Here is a 20074-nt window from a genome sequence, read left to right as displayed (position 1 = left end):
TGTTTTCTTTTAGTCTTTCTCTCTTCTTGTCTAATTCTATCTGTCCCTGTAAAATGTTTTGCATTTTTATACAGCCCACCTAAGAGTTTTCTCCTTGAGTTCTGAAGAAAGCAGTCGTGACTTGGGCTCTTAGGAATGTGATTAATAACATATCTGTTCTCGAGCTCATTTATGAAGGAACATGTTACAGGAATGATAGCAGCTACTGACTAGCTTTGTTGAATCATGTTGGCTTGTGTGAAGCCTCCAGTATGGAAACTCCAAGTTCAGTACAATTAATAACACTGACTCCAATACACACTGCAATTTCCCACAATCAGACGTGAAGTAGTGCTATATCACAGGTCCTAGGAGATTTAGTCTTTTTTCATCCGGCTTGGTTTGGCCACATAAGGAAGAATGTCAGAGAGTGGGACATAAGGGGTTGTGCCCCCCTTGGCCTGATGGGGTATGGACATTATCCTGAGTCAGTGGACCTTGGAGTCAGGTAGACCTGGGTTTCACTGCCAGTTCTGCACTTACTAGTTATGTGGGACTTTTGACAAATTTTATCCCTGTGCCTTAAGAGATAATAGTACCTACCTTCTACGGTTGTTCTGAAGATAAAATGAGATAATGGAGGCAAGGTACTTTAACATATCCTCAACTTTCAGGAAGTGTTAACTTGATCTGTACCTTCCATGTTCTATGTGCCCATGTGGGCTATTATAGGGATTCAGGTTAATGCTCCGAACTGAGGTGGAACTGCTAAGAGAGGATGAAGAATATGGGGCTCTCTGGCAGCCTGTGTGTAAATGGTACTTTGTCATGGCAGGACTGCACCACCAAGGTCAGGTTCTTCATTAATCCAGAAGTAGAAAGCTAAGTTTGGTCATTTTGGTTTTGAACTTTAGGATTGGGATACTTAATAGATCTGCAGTTTGACCAGAATGCCTGAGGTTCAGAAACGCTATCTAGATAGGGTCCCATTGCTGCCCAGAGTTGGAGAAGCAGAGTCATGCTGATGACCTCATGAGAACCTAAAGTACAATAGTCAACATGTCATGAATTTATTGATTTGCAGTAAAATATTATTGGCAAGATATTCCTGAGGGTCTACAGCCACTTTCTGTCTCTCTGAAGGACAACCATGGGAGGCCAAACTGGTCAAAAGGCTGAAGAGTAAACTAGGACTGAGTGATGGCAATGGAGTATTGATAGGCTTTCAGCTCCACCATGGGGATCTGACCTGAGGCTGAACCAGCTGATGACATGTGATAACTAAACCACTTTCCTAGACAGAGTGCGATGGGTTCAACCAGGTGCTTTCTTCTTGGTCTGATTTGTAGTTTTTGGTTATTCCTTTCTAAATGAAACTTTCTTTGTTGAGACTTTTTAATGATTCAGCTCAGCTTTTCTCTGGCTCAGAGATGTTTTGCCTACGTTGGATGGCTTTGCCTCTTTATTCCATCTCATCTCTAGCTTGAAGGTAATATGCTTCGGCCCCTTGTATGTGGCCAGTGTCAGCCCACGACTTCTGAATTTTATTTGCATCTCTTGGAGACCTTTAGAGGTGAAACAGATCATAACCTTTAGCAGCATTTCTTAGACTCCCCTCTCCTTCCCTCTACGTTCTCACATACCCAGGATGTTCTGGAGCTCCTCATTTGTTTTTTCTTTTTTAAAAAAACTTTTATTTTAGGTTCAGGGATACACGTGTGGGTTTGTTACAGAGGTAAACTTGTGTCACAGAGGTTTGTGGTAGAGATTAGTACCTGTCATCACCCAGGTACCCAATAGTTATTTTCTGCTAGTACCATCACCCAGGCACCCAATAGTTCTTCGTTCTGCCCCTCTCCCTCCACACATCCTCCATCTGCAAGTAGGCCCTAGTGTCTGTTGTTCCCTTCTTTGTGTCCATGAGTTCTCATCACTTGGAGCACCCCATTTGTTAGATTCCACCAAACATTTCTGTACAATCAGCCTGCTTGGAGACTCTTCTATCTCCTGCCTTTCTGGCATGTTTTTTAGTGTTCTTTCCATTCCATTCACTGCCTCCTCAGCAACAGAAAGAATCTAAGAATGGACACAATAAGCAGCAAGCCGTCTCCCTTTCTTCCCTCTTCTCCAGTTGTTGCTGGTTTTCTCTCACCCCAATCCTCCTGATTATGTGTCGTCAGTGCAGGGAACCGGGCTGCCTAAGAAAGTACTCCTCTCCAAACGTGGGGTGGAGGGGATAAGGAGAGAAAGTTGAGGGGGACAAAGCCATCATTATTGAGGGGGAGTGAGGAAAGCTACAGTGGTCAATAGTTGTACCTAATTTACTTATCTATTCATTAATTTACTCAATAATCATTTAAATTACCTATCATGTGACAAAAGCTAAGAATTCAGAGGCAACTAAGATACCGTCTTGGTTCTCATGGAGCTCACAATCTAGAGTGGGCAGTGGTGTGCCGGAGTCAGCACTCATCCGCTTGCAAAAGCTGTTTGTTAAGTTTTCAGGAATTTTGTGAGTCAATTATTAAATATGGCCATTATTAATAATTAAATTATGTAACATAAATTGTATTAAAAATGAATGTAATAAATACCCCAAACTCAATCACTTTCTAATTATTTTCACTATAATCTTCTAGGGCTTTGAGGTTATGTCTACTGTATCTTGCTGTAGAAGTACTATACTGTGATATAATGGTGTGCTGTTGCACATCTCTTCCCAAATCTCATGTTCGGTGGCATCATATTGGTAGCTTAAAATCTACCATGGTGGGAGTATGTACACTCTGGAAACTGGCAAATATTACAAATCAGGACTCCTTTCCTGCCAGCCAACTGTTAAACATTTACCAGCATGCATGGTGTCGAGGAGACAGATAAGTAAGAGGTAATTAGAATATAATACAGAAGGAAGCACAGAGTACTGTGGGAATACAGAAGAGGGGAAACTAACCTAGTTTCCCACTAGATTTTCACTAATATAGTGAGTAGTGGAGTATGAGATGGAAGGCTTCCAGCAAGCGGCTTGAAGGCGGGTAGGAACTAGTGAGACACAGGGGAAAATGAGTGGGGAATAGAATGGAATAGTTTTCTTCAGACAAAACTTCACAAGGCAGAGAGCCTAGCGTATTTTGGCTGTTGCAAGTAAAATTTTAGTACTACAATAATGAGAAGTCTTCAGGGCAACGATAGGATTAAGGGACAGGCTAGGTCTCTGAGATTTATCCTGAATGCAGTGAGGAATCAGTGAGGCTTCATGTAGAGCATGCCTTGAACACACTGACATTCTGGAAAGGTCCCTCTGGAGTCTGGGAGTAGGCCATTATAATAATCCTGGCAAGAGACCATGATGGCCTGGAGTGGGGTTGTAGTGGTAGTGAAAGTGAGAAGGAAATGGGGTGCAGAGATATTAACAGACAGGATTGATACGATTTATGGTTGTATGTGATGAGTGAGAGAGAGAGAGGAAGATATCAAGGATGACACCCCAGTTTTTAGCTTGGATAGGTGATTGGGTGGTTGGTTATACCTCTGAGATAGAGAATACAGAAAAAGTAGCAGGCTTGAGGGAGGGTGGGGAACATAAATTTTGGATAAGTATGAGTTACCTATATAAAATCTAAGTAGGGGAGTCAAATAAGACATTGGATATGTGGATCTGGATAGAGGAGGGCAGGAAAGAAGGCTTTGGAAGGTGGTGTGCTAAAAGGGGACCGAATTTTTACAGGTTATGTATTTTTATTTGTAACTTTTATAATTACTGTTTTGTGTATATTTATATTTTAACTCTGAAGGCCAACTCTAATTTCATTTAAAAAAGAAAGTGGTGTTGGTCAGACTATCCCCTTCTGCTCTACCATCTAGCACTTGTAAAGACAAGTAAAGGGTTTTTCAGGTAGAGTTCAGATGACAAATATGTATTGAGTACCTACTGTGGGCATGGCCCCATGCTGGGCCGGCTAAGCCATACAAAGAGTCCTCAGAAACATGTTCCTTGCCTTCCAGGTATGTTGAATCTAGCGTGAGGTGGGTAGGTGGTTGGATTTGTACCATGAAAAAGCAATCAGGCACAAGGCAGAATTCTATGTGCCAGTTGAGTTTCAGGCCAGAAATACTACAGGAATTCAGAGAAGGAAGAGATCCCTCAGAACTGAAGTATCCTGAGGGCTTCATAGAGGAGGCAAAGCTTAACTAATCCTTGAAGAACAGATATTTAGATTATGATATAGGGAAAGAGAAGGGAAATCTAGGTGTCTGCAGTGAATGGTTGGCACATAATAGGCACTCAGTAAATATCTGAGTAAGTGAGAGAGGTAAGGCTGGCATTTAGGTTCAATCCAGGTCAAGGAGGTCCTTGGATACCAGGCAAGAATCATGACTTTATCCTGTGGACTGATGATTTTTCAGCTTAGCTATAGAGTCCTTTGAAAGAAAATTTTATGTGGACACCTAACATATAGAGCAAATGGAGGCCAAGGGCTGTGACTGAAGCTTCAGCACATAAACCTCACAGCCCCTGAAGAGACCTATGTGTAGTAAGGATCTGAAAGTCATAGTCAGATGACCTTTTAGAAGGATCAGTTTGGCAATGGTGTACAGGAAGTACTTGGAGGGAGAGCATCTACAGTGGGGAACAGCAGGAAGGAGGCCACTGTAATAGTCTAAGTTGGGGGGAAAGAGAAGCAGAAAGCCCAGGAAAGAAGGGCCAGCTGTATCTATACTTATGGCTATGAAGCTTGACTGTCTCATCGTATGTCTTCCTGAATGGGGTCAGTGGGTATCTGTGAGTGTGCGGTAAGTTGGAGCCAATTTGCAACATCCTTTCTGTGGGCTGTTGAAGGAATCATCCACTGCAGTGGATTCATCATGGCACCACTGGTGCTTCATACAAGCGTGTTTGCTAGTAACAGGCCAGTGTGGAAATTAATAAGTATTGAGCCAGATATCTGGTGCTTTGACAAAGTTGACTAGATTCATGTGTTCTTATTCTGCTGCAGCCTATTTAGAAAATGGCTTAGATGATCATATCTGTATATTTCTATAACAGAGGGAATATTCTGCCTGGCCCATACTTTCTCTCTATACCTACGATTGTTGACCCATTTGAATCTTAAATATGGCTGCTCAACTTGAATGTTGCTGGAACCCTGGACATTGGGATACACATAAAGGTTCCTTTGTTTAGCAGTTTGAGCTGCAGGTCTGGTGGGAAGGGCACATATAAATTAACATTGACTATGGTTTTTAGTAGAGGCTGGAGCCAGTTTTTGCTCTTGGAGAAATCAACCATTTTGTGCTTAGAGTAAGGGCACTTACCACATGAAATGCTTTTCAACAGAAAATATCTTGTGGCTGAGTCTGCCTGAAAAAGTGTGTGTGTGTGTGTGTGTGTGTGTGTGTGTGTGTGTGTGTGAGAGAGAGAGAGAGAGAGAGAGAGAGAGAGAGAGAGAGAGAGATTTTGGCTGGGTCTGGGTAGGGTGAAAAGTATAGTATTATTCTTGAACAAGATAGTGGGAATATACCTTAGTGTGGTCTGTGTTTCACAGATGAGGAGAGGGGATCCACTAGCCTTATTTGGGAATAAGAACTGAGAATGCTTGGGATTAGGACTTGGTAGGGTGGGGATGGGGCAATCTGTTGGGGTCTAAGTAGTTCAGATCTGGTATGAATGGAGGAAAAAGGTTTAGGTGATGAAATGGTAAGATCTAGCAACTCTGTGCCTGGACATGTCACCATAGGTTGAGACATATATATATGTGTGTGTGCATTTATGTACTACATTTTGCTGGAGGGTATATGTTGTAAGCTTCAAGTACAGGACACCTAAACTCAGATCCCATCTCCATTACTTATTATTTGCATAATCTTGTAAATTTTTTTTTTAACTTCTCTGAGCCCTCAGATGTTCTTTTCTTAATTTCTTGTTCTCTGCAAGGTTAGTGAGTTGCCAAGAAGCTTGTACCTTCCAGAGACCAGGGACTCAGAATCTTCTCCAGACTTCCTGTATCTTTTCATGGAGGAGCAGGGGAAAAAAGGAACCTTGGGTTCCTTCAGCTGTCAAGCCTTGCCTCTGCATCAAGAGTGGAAAGGGCTCTGGATGGATAGGGGGACACTGTTGTCTTTCCCTAGCCAGTCCTATGGTTATCAGCAAGTTACTTGCTCTTTCAGGGAGGCTCTAGTGTGAATTATATTTTGTTGGACGTGAATCCTCTCATAATAGGCAATCTATGTTTGAGACCTTTTGGTAAACACAATATTGTTTTAATAGGGATATGTCATTATTGGACCATTCTGGAAAGTGCAACGAGCAATATACCAGAAGACTGAGCTTTCCTGTTTACTGGCTACACTGGAGATTGTGTCAGTGCTTCTAAAATGGTTCTTTTTGGTTTATACCTGTTCCATATCTTTGAAGTGAAGCTAATGATATCTGTTCACTAGGTTTTTTCGTGCTTTAATCTTATTAGTTTCCTGTCAAGAGCCTTCAGTGGCTTCCTGATCTATACCAAATGGTGTTTTCTCATCCTGGCTTTTAAGTCTCTCCACAGTTTATAATGAATACTTGTAGAGTATTTTACAGGTTATAGATTTATCCTAAGAATGCAAGTATGGTTTAGTATTAGAAAATATATGTGTCATTCATCATATTACAAGAATGAAGGAAAAAACCCATATGAACATCTCATTAGATACACAAAGACATTTTATAAAATTTAGCATAACTTTATGACTTAAAAACACTTAATAAAAATAGAAGGGAATTTTCTTACCCTGACAGAAAGCATTTGTAAAAATCCTATAACAAACATACATAATGGGTGAACATTAGAAACATATTTAAAAGCAGGAATATGACAATACTATTCATTAGCATCCTTTCTGTCTGACATTGTGTGGCCATCCTAGCCTGTTCAAACTTTTTTCAAAAAAGAAATGAGAGGCCTAAGAATTTGATAGGAGAAAAATCTCTGGCGTTAGATGCAGATAATATGACTGTCTACATAGGACACCTAATTTAATCTATGTACAAATAGGAATAATAGGAACATTGGTAATGGCTGGATATAAGATCAATTTGCAAAAATCAATGGCATTTTATAAACAATAACAGTCAGAAAATATAATTTAGAGGTACATCATTTCTATTACAAAAGAGCAATAAAAGCGATAAAATACTTAGGAATAAATCAATCAAACATGTGTAAGGTCTTCATACAGAAAAATCTAAAAGTTTTAGTGACCGTAAAGAGGACTTAAAAACATGGAGCGATAACCTATGTTCATAGATAGGAGGATATAACATCAGAAAAATCATGGATCTTTCCAAATTGATCTATAAGTTCAATGCAGTTTTTATCAAAATTTCATTTGAGTTTTTATGGAATTTGACAAGGTGTCAAGACACTTCTCAAAAATAATAATGGGATTGGGAGCTTTCCTTGTCAGATATTAGACCTTATTATAAAGCTACAGAAATCATGTGGTATTGGTACAGAGACAGACAAACTGACCAGTGGAATAGGTTAGTAAGTCAAGAAATAAATCTCTGTATATCTGAAACTTTAATATGTGACCTAAGGTGGCATGACAGATGCGTGGGAAAAATAAAAAATATGAAGTACATGGAACTTATGGAGAAATTTAGATTCCTGTTTCACATCCTGACATAAATATCAGTATCAGGGCCTGGCATAGTGGCTCATGCCTGTAATAGCAGCACTTTGGGAGGCTGAAGTGAGCAGATCACTTGAGTCCAGGAGTTGGAGAGCAGCCTGACCAACGTGATGAAACTCCCCATCTCTACTAAAAGTACAAAAATTAGCTGGGTGTGATGGTGCACACCTGTAATCTCAGCTACTTGAAAGGCTAAGGCATGAGAATCTCTTGAATCCAGGAGGCAGAGATTGAGCTGAGATCTGCACTCCAGCCTGGATGACAGAGTGAAATTGTCTCAAAAAAAGAAAAAAAAGTCAGTTTCAGATAAAATAGGGGCCTAAATGCCAAAGCAAAAATGTTAAACCTTTAGTAGAAAATAGAAGTTAATATTTTTCTAGCTTTGTAGTAAAGAGAGACACCATAAAATAAATTATGCTTATGGAATTTCTCATCTTTTGAGGAAAATTTTCATCTTTGCTGGTTGCTTCCCCTCTCTGATCACATTTTCTGGCTTGAGGTTTTCTGTACCTGCTTAAACACGCAACTCTAAGCATCCTCCTTTGTACCTATCTTCCTCTGTTCAGCTAACTTCCTTGTATGCAGAATCCAAACAGTTCCAAAGTTCAGATACCCATGGCTTACATTTGTATGTAATGGATTTGTATGTAAAGGATGCCAAAAAGGGAGTCTCTTATGGTCAGACAAGCTGTGGGACTGCCACACCGGTTGTATTGGAATGTTCCAAGAGTTATGAATCCCAGTGTGAGATCTATAGTGATTCTCAGGCCTCTGAAATGTACTCTCAATCATAGAAGCCTCTTTCTCTAGCCAGTTTGCAAAGTTAAGTGGTGGCATGGATAGAGGCTCACTAGGGAAAATCAAAGGAGAGTACCCTGATTGTCCTACAGTTGGAGTGAACTATGGGTCCCCAAATCTACACAAGTGGAGAAGGTTCTGTTTTCCTAGTAGCAAAGCAGAGCTTAGCCTGGTTCAGACAGATAACGCCAAGGTCTCACGCTTGACCTGGGAGCTGAATAGTTTCACCAATTTGGGGAGAAAGACCTTTCCTTGTTCATTCTTTTGATTCCTTCTTTCCACTTTCCATAAAGTTGAAAGATGTTGCTCAGGAGTAGTTGGGTAACTAGCTGGAACCCCACAGGGATTTGAGTATTTTGTCTCTCTCTTTCATTTTTTTCAAAAGACAGAGCCTTGCTCTGTTGCAGGGTGCAACCGCATGAAACTCCTGGGCTTAAGCAGCCCTCCTACTTCAGACTCCTGAGTAGCTGGGACTACAGGCAAGAGCCACCATACCCTGGACTCTTGATTTTAGTACAGAAGGCCTTGAGATAATGGTTGACTCTTGCTAGTTACTACTTAGTCTACACACAGATAGCCTTTCCTTCATAATACTTACAATCCTTTGTCTTTCTATGGGATTACAGTTTCCCACAAGCTTTTGCTGTTGTTCCACTGCTTCCTGGAATGTAGCCAATGTGATTTTTCTAAAGCACAGATTTGTTTACCTGCTTTCTGCCCTACTTCTCTGTTTAAAACCCTTTGATGGCTTGTCATTATTTCAGAAAGAAATCCAAACTTCTTAGTTCTGCTTATGTGACACTTACAAGACTGCTCAGTCTTCTAGTTTTTTTCTCTTGATATTCTTTCTTGTGCTATCCTTTAGTTTTACTGAACTACCAGTGCTTTGAACACACTTTGCTCTTTTTCTCCTCCAGGTCCTCGTACATATTGTTTCCTCTGCCTGGAGGAAACTATTCTTCTTTCTCTTTACCTGGCTCGTTTCTGTTCTTTCCTCAGGTCTCAGATTCTAGGAAGCTCTCCATAGCTGGAACGAGTTGGCCATCCCCTGTGCTTCTGTAAATCCTATTTAAATGTTTGCTTGGCATTCTCCCCTACTGAACTCTAAGCTTTGTGAGGGCAGTGACGGTGGCTTTGTTTATTGTTTTGTTTCCCTTAAATCTAAATGCAGTGCCTAGCACATCGTAGCCTCCAGTAAATGCTTGTTGAATAAACAAACAACCCTGTGAAGTGAGTGATAGAGTACTTAGTCCCCTTCAATTTTCAGGATGGAGAGATGGAGAATAAGGATGTCACACAAAATCACACAGTACTTCGTGGAAGAAGCTGAGCTATGATCTGTATTGGAAGATCTGAAGAAATTCCCACTACATTGTCTTTCCTACTGGGTCTGTGTGAGAACAGGCTGACAGATGCCTCTGGTGGGTGGGTAAATGCGTGGGCTTTTGGCTGTTGAATGAATGGGTTTACCAATGTGTGATTCTCTTTCCCTCCCTCTTCCTTCCTGTTCACAGCATCAAGCTGAGCCCCCAGACTCTGATACAGGCTGGGGATGATGAGAAGAACCAGAGGACGATCACTGTCAACCCTGCCCACATGGGGAAAGCATTCAAGGTTATGAATGAACTGCGGAGGTACTTTTTCTATCTTGTCTCTGCCCTTTCAGAAGGAACTTGTCCATGAGCTTCATTGAGGACTCAGAACAGAAGTCAGAACACGACCACCTCGGGAATTCTGACTCTTCCCACCCACTCTCAGTCACTTGGTTTCCCCTTTCAAAGTCTGGTTGAGACAGAATGGCTTTGCCAGAAAACTGTCTTTCTTTTGTATATATTTAACACCTATCATTTTAATGATTAATCACAGGGGAAAAATCCTTTACGGTTACAGCAAGTCTGTTCATAAACTTGATTTCCAACAGAACGAGCTGCTTGAAAACCAATAATAGAATGATTGCAACACCCACACACAATTGCAGATTAAAGACTGTGGTGGATGTCACGTATTTTCTTCTCCTTTCACTCTCTCTTTCACTGGTCTAAACTTAGGTTGGCAAGACAACCACATGAATGGAAGAATACCTGGCTCCTTAAATGTAAAGAGAGAAATGAAATGTGAATACATTCATCCTCTTTGAGCTAATAGTGAGGGCTACGCATGCTATTTGTAAGGCCAACGTGCATGTTTGACAAGCTTGTTGCAAGGCAGCTTCAGGGCTCTGAACATGTATTTCTGTACATGTTTTTCTACACAAAGCCTGAGCACACAATCTCTTCCTTACCTGAGAGCTCAGAAGCTTCCTTTGCCCATGCCTTTATTTGCTGCATACTTCATCCTGTTGTGAGATGTAATTGTTGATTTCATCTTTTCTCTGTAGTTCACGAGCTCTTTGAGGGCAGAGGCAACTTTTGAGTAATTTTTATCTCTAGCACCTGGCACTTCATAGGAGCTTCTTCTATTCATTCACCAAAGATGCCCAGAGGCACTGGGTGAGCCCTGGAATGGGTCAATGGGGTACAAAGTAAAAAATATAAATAGGCCAATGAAAATAATCTTTCAATAGTACAAGTAGGTATCATGATGGAGGAGTGCATCCAGTGCCTGACAGGTGGTAGGTATGCGGTCATCATTTGTTTCTTAAAGAGGGCTACAGAAGGAAGCATGACAGGTGAGAACTTTGGAGAAGAGAGCTGATGCTTGAACTGAATTTTGAAGGACAAATAAGAGTTAGAGAAAAGAGTAGTGGGGATAGGGAGAAGCCTTTCAGGCAGAGAAGATGGCACATAGCCAAAGAAGTGTGTGTTGAGTGTGGACTTGAACTACTTTTAAACAAAATTCTATCTGATTCTATGTTTTCTTTCTTATTTCTCCTTTCTACAGGGCCCAGTCTCTGGCATTAATAACCAAGTTAAATTAAATTTGTCTTCTGCCCCACTGCTCAATTTTTATTAGGCCTCCTGCCAGATTTCCTGGAAGCTCTGCCTGTAGCTGTCTTAGGCTTTGGGCTGTACTGAGGTCCATGCTTGTGGACATGATTCTCTTGTTACAGAAGAATTTTTCTTGTGTTCCCTAGACGCTATTGAAATTCCCCATTTAGTTCTTTTGAGTATGGCTTGTGTCCTCTGTCTGATTCAAGAGTCTTTCACCAGGCCTTGTTTTGCCTGATATAGTCAACTCTAGTGATGCTGAAAGGGAGAAATTAGGAAATAGATATGCACACAAGATTCCCTGCACCTCTACTTTCTATTACTAACATCCCCTCCCTCCCCTCCCCTCCCCTCCTCTTCTCTCCCCTCCCCTCCCCTCCCCTCCCCTCCCCTTCCCTTCCCTCTGTCACTCTGAGACAGAGGATCAGTCTGTCACTTAGGCTGGAGTGCAATGGCCCAGTCATAGCTCACTCTGATCTTGAACACCTGAGCTCAAGCAATCCTCCCGCCGTAGCCTCCCAAAATGTTGGGCTTGTGGGCACGAGCCACTGTGTCTAGCCCCCTTTTTCTTAACTAATTTTTTAAAAAGACATCCTAAGTTCTATTACTTCTGTTAAAAGTTACTAGTTTTTTCTCTTTCCCCAGAAGCATTGACTCAGATTTAACCTTCTCCAACAGTCCTGCTTCTTCTTCTCGTTTATATAATTCAACATTTGCCAAACTCTGTTCTGAGGAATGCTAGTTCCATTAAGATGCTCTGTCAGAAAAAAGAGCTCTGTGCCCCAATGAGTTTGAAGAATGCTGTATACTCTACCCGTCTCTGAGGCTCATAATGTATACTGGCATATTAAACGCTCTGAAAAGTCCTGCAGTAAACTTGTCTGACCAAGGGTTTTCCACACATATTTGACTGTGGAGCCTTCTTTGATGGTTGTATATAGAGCAAGTGTTTTGTGAAACTCGTTTTGGAAAACACTGTTCTAATACAAGATATAGTCCTTTGCTGAAATTTAAGTGTATAATCTTATTTTCCCTCTTTTTGTTCTTTCAAATGGACCATGATCTATATATATTTGGCTGGCTGGGAAAATTTTAATTCAGGTTTAGGCATAGATTTTCCTTTTAATTTTTCTTTTGTAAAAGAAATATATTTATTATAGAACATTTAGAATATACAGATGAGCAACAAGTCATTTATAATTTTAGTACATAGTGGTAACCATTGTAAAACTTTGGACAATATGCCTCTCTTCTTTAGAATATATGTCTCATTGCAAAAGACATTGTAGCACAATAAAAATCTCTATATTCCTTAGTTTAAATCATTTTAGCAAGTGTTTATTTATTTATACCTATGCATATATTTTTTTGAGTTGGAGTTTTGCTCGTTGACCAGGCTGGAGTACAATGGTATAATCTCGGCTCACTGCAACCTCCACCTCCTGGGCTCAAGCAATTCCTCTGCCTCAGCCTCCTGAATAGCTGGGATTACAGGCATCTGCCTCCACACCCAGCTAATTTTTGTATTTTTAGTAGAGATGAGGTTTCACCATGTTGGCCAGGCTGGTCTTGAACTCCTGACCTCAGATGATCCACCCTTGTCGGCCTGCAAAGTGCTGGGATTATAGGCATGAGCCACCATGCCCAGCCAAATGTTTATGTTTTATATAGCTAATGGCCACAAGTGTGTAGCTAAGACCAAGATTACAGTAGCTCAATGTATAGAACTTACAGAGAAGTCAATTTTGTAACTTTGCATTTTGGCTTTGATTCTTGGTTATGTTGCTTAAAAGATTTTATGGGTTGATGGGTACCATAAAATCTTTTGCCTGCCCACCTCCATTCCTATCTCGTGGGAATGTTTAAATTGGATGCAAGTCTTTTGGCTGTAAGTCATTGTCCATAAGGGTCCCACCAAAGGACAGGATGGACAGGGGCAGGCAGGCACACTACCCTGGCAAAGATACAGGACAAAATAAAAGTTTGGCCATTGATGCTGCCCCTGGCACATCTTGCCCAACAGGGTGAGAATGTAAACTAAAAATAAAATTCTAAGCCCCCCAGTGGACCGAACAGGCCATCTGTTGGCCAAGGGGACCCCTGATTAACTTTGAAAATGGAGTTCTCAGCCATGATGGGATGGGCGGGGTCAGACTCCCTCCCTTGGTAACCATGATTAAGCTTTCTTCCCCTGGATTCTAACAAAAGCCAGCCCTTTCAAAAGACTCCACCACTTGATATCAACAAACTGTCTGACACTGCCCTTCCGTTTTTGCCTGATAAGAGACCACCGACCACAGGAGTGGTTCTGGCTAGTCTTTCGAGAATGCGCAGTAAGGGGTTTCACGGCCTCTGTTTAACCTTTGGACGTCAGAGGACTGAAAACTCCACTCTCTGATTACCTCAGTTTTTGAACTTGGAGAGCAAGAACTTCAACTGCATATGTGCACGGTTCTCTTTCATAAATATACATGACTTCTTCTATAGCTTATTGAATATGTGTATTTGGCCACCTTGATTAGTATAAATTCCTGTTTCCTTTGCCCCCTCTCAAATTATCTCTTTCTGGCTTCTGGCTGAAAGCTGTGCTTCCTAGCCTGTCAGAATGGCCACACTGCAGATCATAACCTTTATAAGAAATAAAGTTTTCTTTTCTTTTAAACAAACAAATAAACAAATGCCTTAGTTGGACATGGGAGTTTGTGACTCTAATCCCAGCTTTGCAGGAGGATCACTTGAGCCCAGAAATTTGAGGCCAGCCTGGGCAACATAGTGAGAACCATTTCATTAAAAAAAAAAAAAAAAAAAAAAAGAAATGTATGTTTCAACCTAACTTAAAACAATATTGAACAAATTTTTCTATGTCATGAACTGTTCTACAATATAAAGTGGATCAATGATATTCTATTTTTGATTTATTTTTTTAAAAAGAGTTCCCTGTTGTCGGATGTCTAGGTTTTCCCAATTCCTCATATAAATAACCCCCTGCTATGGTTATCTCTGTAGTCGTGTAACACAGCAGTTACAAACATAGACTCTGGTTTCAAATCTTGGCTCTAGTACTTATTGTGTGACCATGGGCAAGCTAATTAATCTCCCAGATCTCACTTTTGTCAACCATGAAATGAGGCTAATAAGAGTACCAGTCTTGCTGGCTTGTTAAGAAGATTAAGGAATAAAGTGCTTAAAACAGTGACAGCACATATATTACTGTTGTTGAATACTTGTGCCCATTCATGATTATTTGTGTAAAAGTAATTTCTAGAAGTAGAATTGCTGATTTGAACAGCCTATAGAATAATAACTATTCCTTAGCTATTGTGAGATCCTGGCACATAGTATTCTATAAGCATTAGCTATGATGATGATAATAATGTGCTAAACACTGTGCTAAGTTCAGGAATATGGCAGGAGATAAGAGGACCAAAGTCTTGCCCTTAATGAAGCTTGTATTTGCATGTTATTGAAAGGCTACATCAAGTTCCAGGGTATTTAAATGGCTAACTTCTAAAAACTAAATTGGAAAGGTGAGGCAGGGAGGAAGGGGGCCTGCATTGATACTTTATTGATCTGAGTGAGTTTAATGGGAATTGGAGAGAGGCTGGGTGTACTTATGGAGGCCTGAGCTAAAGCATCTTGCTATCCAGGGGTTAAGCTAATGAAATCTTACATGATATTCCAGGGACTTGGGATTATTTCTTGCATTGCTTTCACATAACTATTTTAGTTCAAGCACACATGTTCTTTGAAGTTTATGAATCACACAATTCATGAGTTTCCTATTCTTTTTACCTCCATGGTAGAGAATGGGCTGGCTGTTGGCATGGTAACTGCCAAGGCTTCCTCCTCCTTTTGCACTTCGTTGCTCTGCTATGGCCAGACCACAGCTGCTGCTTCTGGATGGCAGAGCTCTAGTGACTCTTACTGACACATCCTAACTCCTCTCTTACCACCCACCCAGCAACCCCATTTGCTGGCTGGATGGCAAGTGAGGAGTAAGGATGTGTCAGGAGAAACGATGGGGGCCTTCTTAGAATAGCACATCCTAACCTGCCTGAAAGGAAGGGGACAGAGAGAAAGAAACAGCCAATGAGTAGAATCCACATGCAGTCTGTCTTTTCTCATTTTGTTAATTTTAATCTCCTATTTCCCTACTGCAAACAGTTCTCTGCTCTCATCCTTTTTTTTTGATGGTCTGCCACTATGCTTTTATTATTGTTATGAACCATCTTAGCATATTGCTTTCTGTTTTTCTTTTGGTAACAACTTTATGAAGACATAATTCAGATGCCATACAATTTACCTGTTCAAAGAATACAGTTTAATGGCTTTTAGTATATTCACAGAGCGATGCAACCACAATCTTAGAATATTTTCATCACCCTAAATAGAAACCCTGTATTCTTTAGCAGTCACCTCCTTCATACTTTCCCCCATCATTACAACCACCCCCCATCAGCCCTAGGCAACCACTAGTCTACTTTAGATCTCTATAGATTGGCCTGTTTTAGAATCGTACAATATGTAGTCTTTTGTGTCTGGCTTCTCTCACTTAGCATAATGCTTTTGAAGTTTATTCATCTTGTAACATGTCTCAGTACATCATTCCTTTTTATTGCAGAGTAATATTTCATTGTATAGATATACCACATTTGACTTTTGGCTATAATAAATAATGTTGCTATGAACATTCATGTACAAGTTTTTGTGAGGATATATGTTTTTCTCTCTCTTATGTATATGTCTGGGAGTGGGATTATTGGGTTATATGGCAACTTGAATCTTTGAAGGAACTGCCAAACTGTTTTCAGAGCAACTGCACCATTTTACATTTCCATCAGCAGTGAGGTTCTAATTTCTCCATATCTTCTCTAACACTTGTTATTGTTTGTGCTTTTGGTTGTAGCTATCCTTGTGAGTGTAAGGTGGTATCCTATTGTGGTTTTGATTCACATTTCTCTGATTGTCAGTGGTGTTGAGCATCTTTTCATGAACTCATTGACTATTTCTACATCTTATTTGGAGAAATGTCTATTCCGATCTCTTGTTCATTTTTAATTAGGTTATTTTTCTGTCTATTATTGAGTTGTAACAGTTTGAGTTCTTCACATATTTTAGATACAAGCTCATTATCAGGTAGACGATTTGCAAAAAATTGTTTCTCATTCTATGGATTGTCTTTTCATTATCCTGATGGCATCCTTTGAAGCACAAATGTTTTAAACTTTGATACCTAATTTATCATTTTTTCTTTTATTGTTTGTGCCCTTGAGGTCATACCTAAGAAACCATTGCCTTATTTGGAGTCACGAAGATTTACCCCTATGTTTTCTTCTAAGAGTTTTTATAGGCTTAGCTCTTACATTTAGATATTTGAACCATTTTAAGTAAATTTTTGTATATGGTGTAAGGTAGGAATCCAGCTTCGTTATTTTGCATACGGATATCCAGTTGTTCCAGCACCATTTGTTGAAAAGACTATTTTTTCCCGGTTGAATGATCTTGCCACCCTGTCAAAAAAATCAATTGAACATAAATATGAGGGTTGTTTCTGGACTCTCAATTTTATTTTATTCATCTATATAGCTATCCTTATACTAGTACCACACTGTCATATTTTTTGAAATGAGGTTTCACTATGTTGTCCAGGTAGGTCTTGAACTGCTGGGCTAAAGCAATATTTTGTTATAGCCTCCTCAGCATCTAGGAGGCATGTACCATCGCACCTAGCTACACGTGGTCTTTTTTTTTTTTTTTTTTTTTTTGCTGGTTATTCCTCCCCTTAACCTCTCAACCATCTCCCACATCTGAATTCCAGGACCATATAACTACTTGCCTGCTTGATAACCTTACTTACATGTCCAATGGGCAGCTCAGACTTAACATGTTAAAACTTAACCTCTAATCTTAAATGATTAGAGGAAACAAGAAGATATGGAGGAAAAGTGAAGCTGACAATTGAAAAAAATAAACATTTTTTCAAATTTGTTTTTCAAAATATAAAAAGTTAACATTTGCTAAATATGTTCTGTTAGCACCATGCATTATCTGATTTACAGCACATCTCAATTCTGTGACACTCTGGGCACATTGTATACTTTTCTACACTAGAGAGTGGTGGGGCAGAGGTTTGAGAGGCTTGATTTGAGAGCCTCAGCTCCTTCCTAACACTACATTGTACTTTTCCACAAATGGCGAAGTGTCTAGTTCTACATTTTTTCTCCTCAAGATTGTCCTTTGGAGTAGTGTGATAACTCGGAAAAAAAATATCCCGTAGGATCCAAGGTAAATTGAATAGGAGTGCTTGTGAGCCATGCAGTGCTTTAGAGCTACAACTTCCTTCTTCCATGTAGTGTGGATACATAGAGATGTCTCCAGTGTGCAGACAGGCTTCCCCACCCCCAAGGAAAACCCATCTTAAGTATTTGGCAAGTTTCTTTTGGCCGGTTTTCTGGGTTAGCATTTCTCTGGCCTTGAGACACACTTCCCACCCATCAGAACTGCTGTCATTGATTTGCTTAAGTGGATTCTCTATCCTCATTCTTCATTCCTTTTTGTTTCTTTCCCATTTGTTCAAGAACTATCAGCTTCCCTGGGTTTGTGCAAGGTAACACGCCCTGACATTTGCTTGTTCAGCTCCTAGCACTGAACATTTGTTCAGCATTTCTGACCCTTCTCTGTCAACAATTTTCTTATTAAAATATTGGTTACCAAAAAACTATAACTGGATATAACTGGATCCTTTTTTATTTTTGTGAGAAAGAGTCTTGCTCTGTCACACAGTCTACAGTGTATGGCACGATCTTGGCTCACTGCAACTTCTGCATTCTGGATTTCAAGCGATTCTCATGCCTCATCCTCCCGATTAGCTGGGATTACAGGCACCTGCCACCACACTGGGCTACTTTTTTTTAGTAGAGACAGAGTCTCACCATGTTGGCCAGCTGGTCTCAAGTGATATGCCTGCCTTGGCCTCCCAAACTGTGGTTACTCTTAAATAGCAGTGATAACTCAATTTTCTTCCTAAAATACTTAATATAAGTAAAAATGTCCATGATGAGTCTGTTCATGTTGGAAATACATTTTTAGAATAAAATTTAATGGGACTGAAAATGCCACTTTTAGATGGCACCTGTAATTCCATTTGGTCCCCATGATATGTGTCCCAAAGGCAGCTAAACCAGATGTGAAAACTGTGGTGAGCTTATTTGCCCATGGTCTTGTAACCAGTTAGGGAAAGAGCCAGTTCTGTGCCTGGTTGCACTGGTTTATCTTGATACAGTTGGTGGTTAGGGTCTGCTGCCCACTGCAGATAAGGTCTCTATCCCCTGGTTTTGCCTCTTGGTGCCCAAAGGAAATCTCCTTACTGATACCTTATTCCACCTCCTGACCACTTCTCCCCATTGGATCTAACCTGTCTTCTGTGTTTTCTCATTGTAAGTGTCAGCCAATCATGAGGCATTGTGGTACTGTGGAAAAGTCACTGCATCGAGAGTGAAGAGAGCTGGATTCAAGACTTAGGCTTCTGTGGCTTTGGGCATCTTTTCACCTCTCCGAGTTTCATAGACCAGATGATCTCTAACAGCATTTGCAGCTCCAGCCTGCTCAGACCTTATGAGTCTATTTGTCTGATGTATGAACCTATATAAATATCTTAGTACTTGACAGTGACTTAATGGGCTATACCAGAGATGGCAAATATGTAGCTTTTCTTCCATCTGTCAGCCACGCAGACTTATTAATTGACCTCAACATTCTTACACAAAATCTGATCATGACCTCAGCCTTCTCAAATCAGGGGAGCATGCTAAGTAACCACTACCAGTGACTCACAGTTGAAGTGTGTTTGTCTTCCTTATCTTTCATCCTCTCTCTAAAGCACGAGGAGGGATGAGTGGTGATCAGGATACCACAGAGGTTAAGAGTGTGGTCTCTGGGCTTCAGCTGCCTTCATTTAAATCCTGTTTCCACTGTTCCCTTTCTGTGTGACTTTGGGAAAATTACTTCTCTGGATCTCAGTTTCTTCATTTGTAATATGGGCATAACAATTAGGCCTATCTCATGGGGTTGTAGAGAGGATTAAATGAAGTAATATGTGTAAAAAAGTGCTTACAACAGTGCCTGGCACATAGAACTCAATAAATATTCACTATTATATTGATAACAGGAATGACAAGAGCTTGGAAGAGTAATGAAGGAAAAATTCTTGGGTCGATGGGAGGTTGTGATACCCTCTCAATCTCTAAAGTAGTCATATCTCCATTCTGTCTGTGAATGTGGATTGATCACACTTCATTCATTAATTTATTTATTAAGTAAAAACTTAGGGTTTGCTATGTGCTAGGTATGCAGCCGGGAGTCTAGGATACAATATTAAATAAGACAAGTCCCTTTGTTAGTTCAGTGGGGGTGACAAAAATAAAGGTAATTACACTATTTTTAAATATTTGCAGTGATTGGAATCTGCACAGGTCTTTAGGGGCACTGTGTTTATGGGCAGAGTCCTCTTGTTGATAGTTTTAAATCTGGGTGGAAGGAGAAATACCTAAGGCTGGCTTGCCTCTTACTGATGTTGCATATGCAGTGTGTCCCTTGGGGAATTGTTAGTACATGGTCTTGCTGGTGACACACTTCAGTGGTGTGCTCATGTTCCTCAGCATTCAGTCACTCGAATGACAGCCCCAAGCGTTTGCCAC

General features: G+C 40.4%; 1 protein-coding gene across 9 annotated transcripts in view; it reads left to right on the top strand.

The window, feature by feature from the left end:
• The window catches only part of KLHL3 (kelch like family member 3), a 304443-nt gene that overhangs the window by 187648 nt on the left and 96721 nt on the right, over positions 1-20074 (top strand). For all 9 annotated transcript variants that reach the window (XM_074379902.1, XM_074379899.1, XM_074379898.1 and 6 more), the window contains one exon: positions 9966-10085. In XM_074379902.1, the coding sequence (XP_074236003.1) occupies positions 10048-10085 (38 nt within the window). In that variant the 5' untranslated portion in view covers positions 9966-10047. The remainder of the gene's footprint in view (positions 1-9965; positions 10086-20074) is intronic.

This window comes from Saimiri boliviensis, chromosome 1, assembly GCF_048565385.1.
Source record: "Saimiri boliviensis isolate mSaiBol1 chromosome 1, mSaiBol1.pri, whole genome shotgun sequence".
Taxonomy (NCBI): domain Eukaryota; kingdom Metazoa; phylum Chordata; class Mammalia; order Primates; family Cebidae; genus Saimiri; species Saimiri boliviensis.
Note: the sequence above shows the minus strand (reverse complement) of the source record. Positions and strands in the feature narration are given on the sequence as shown.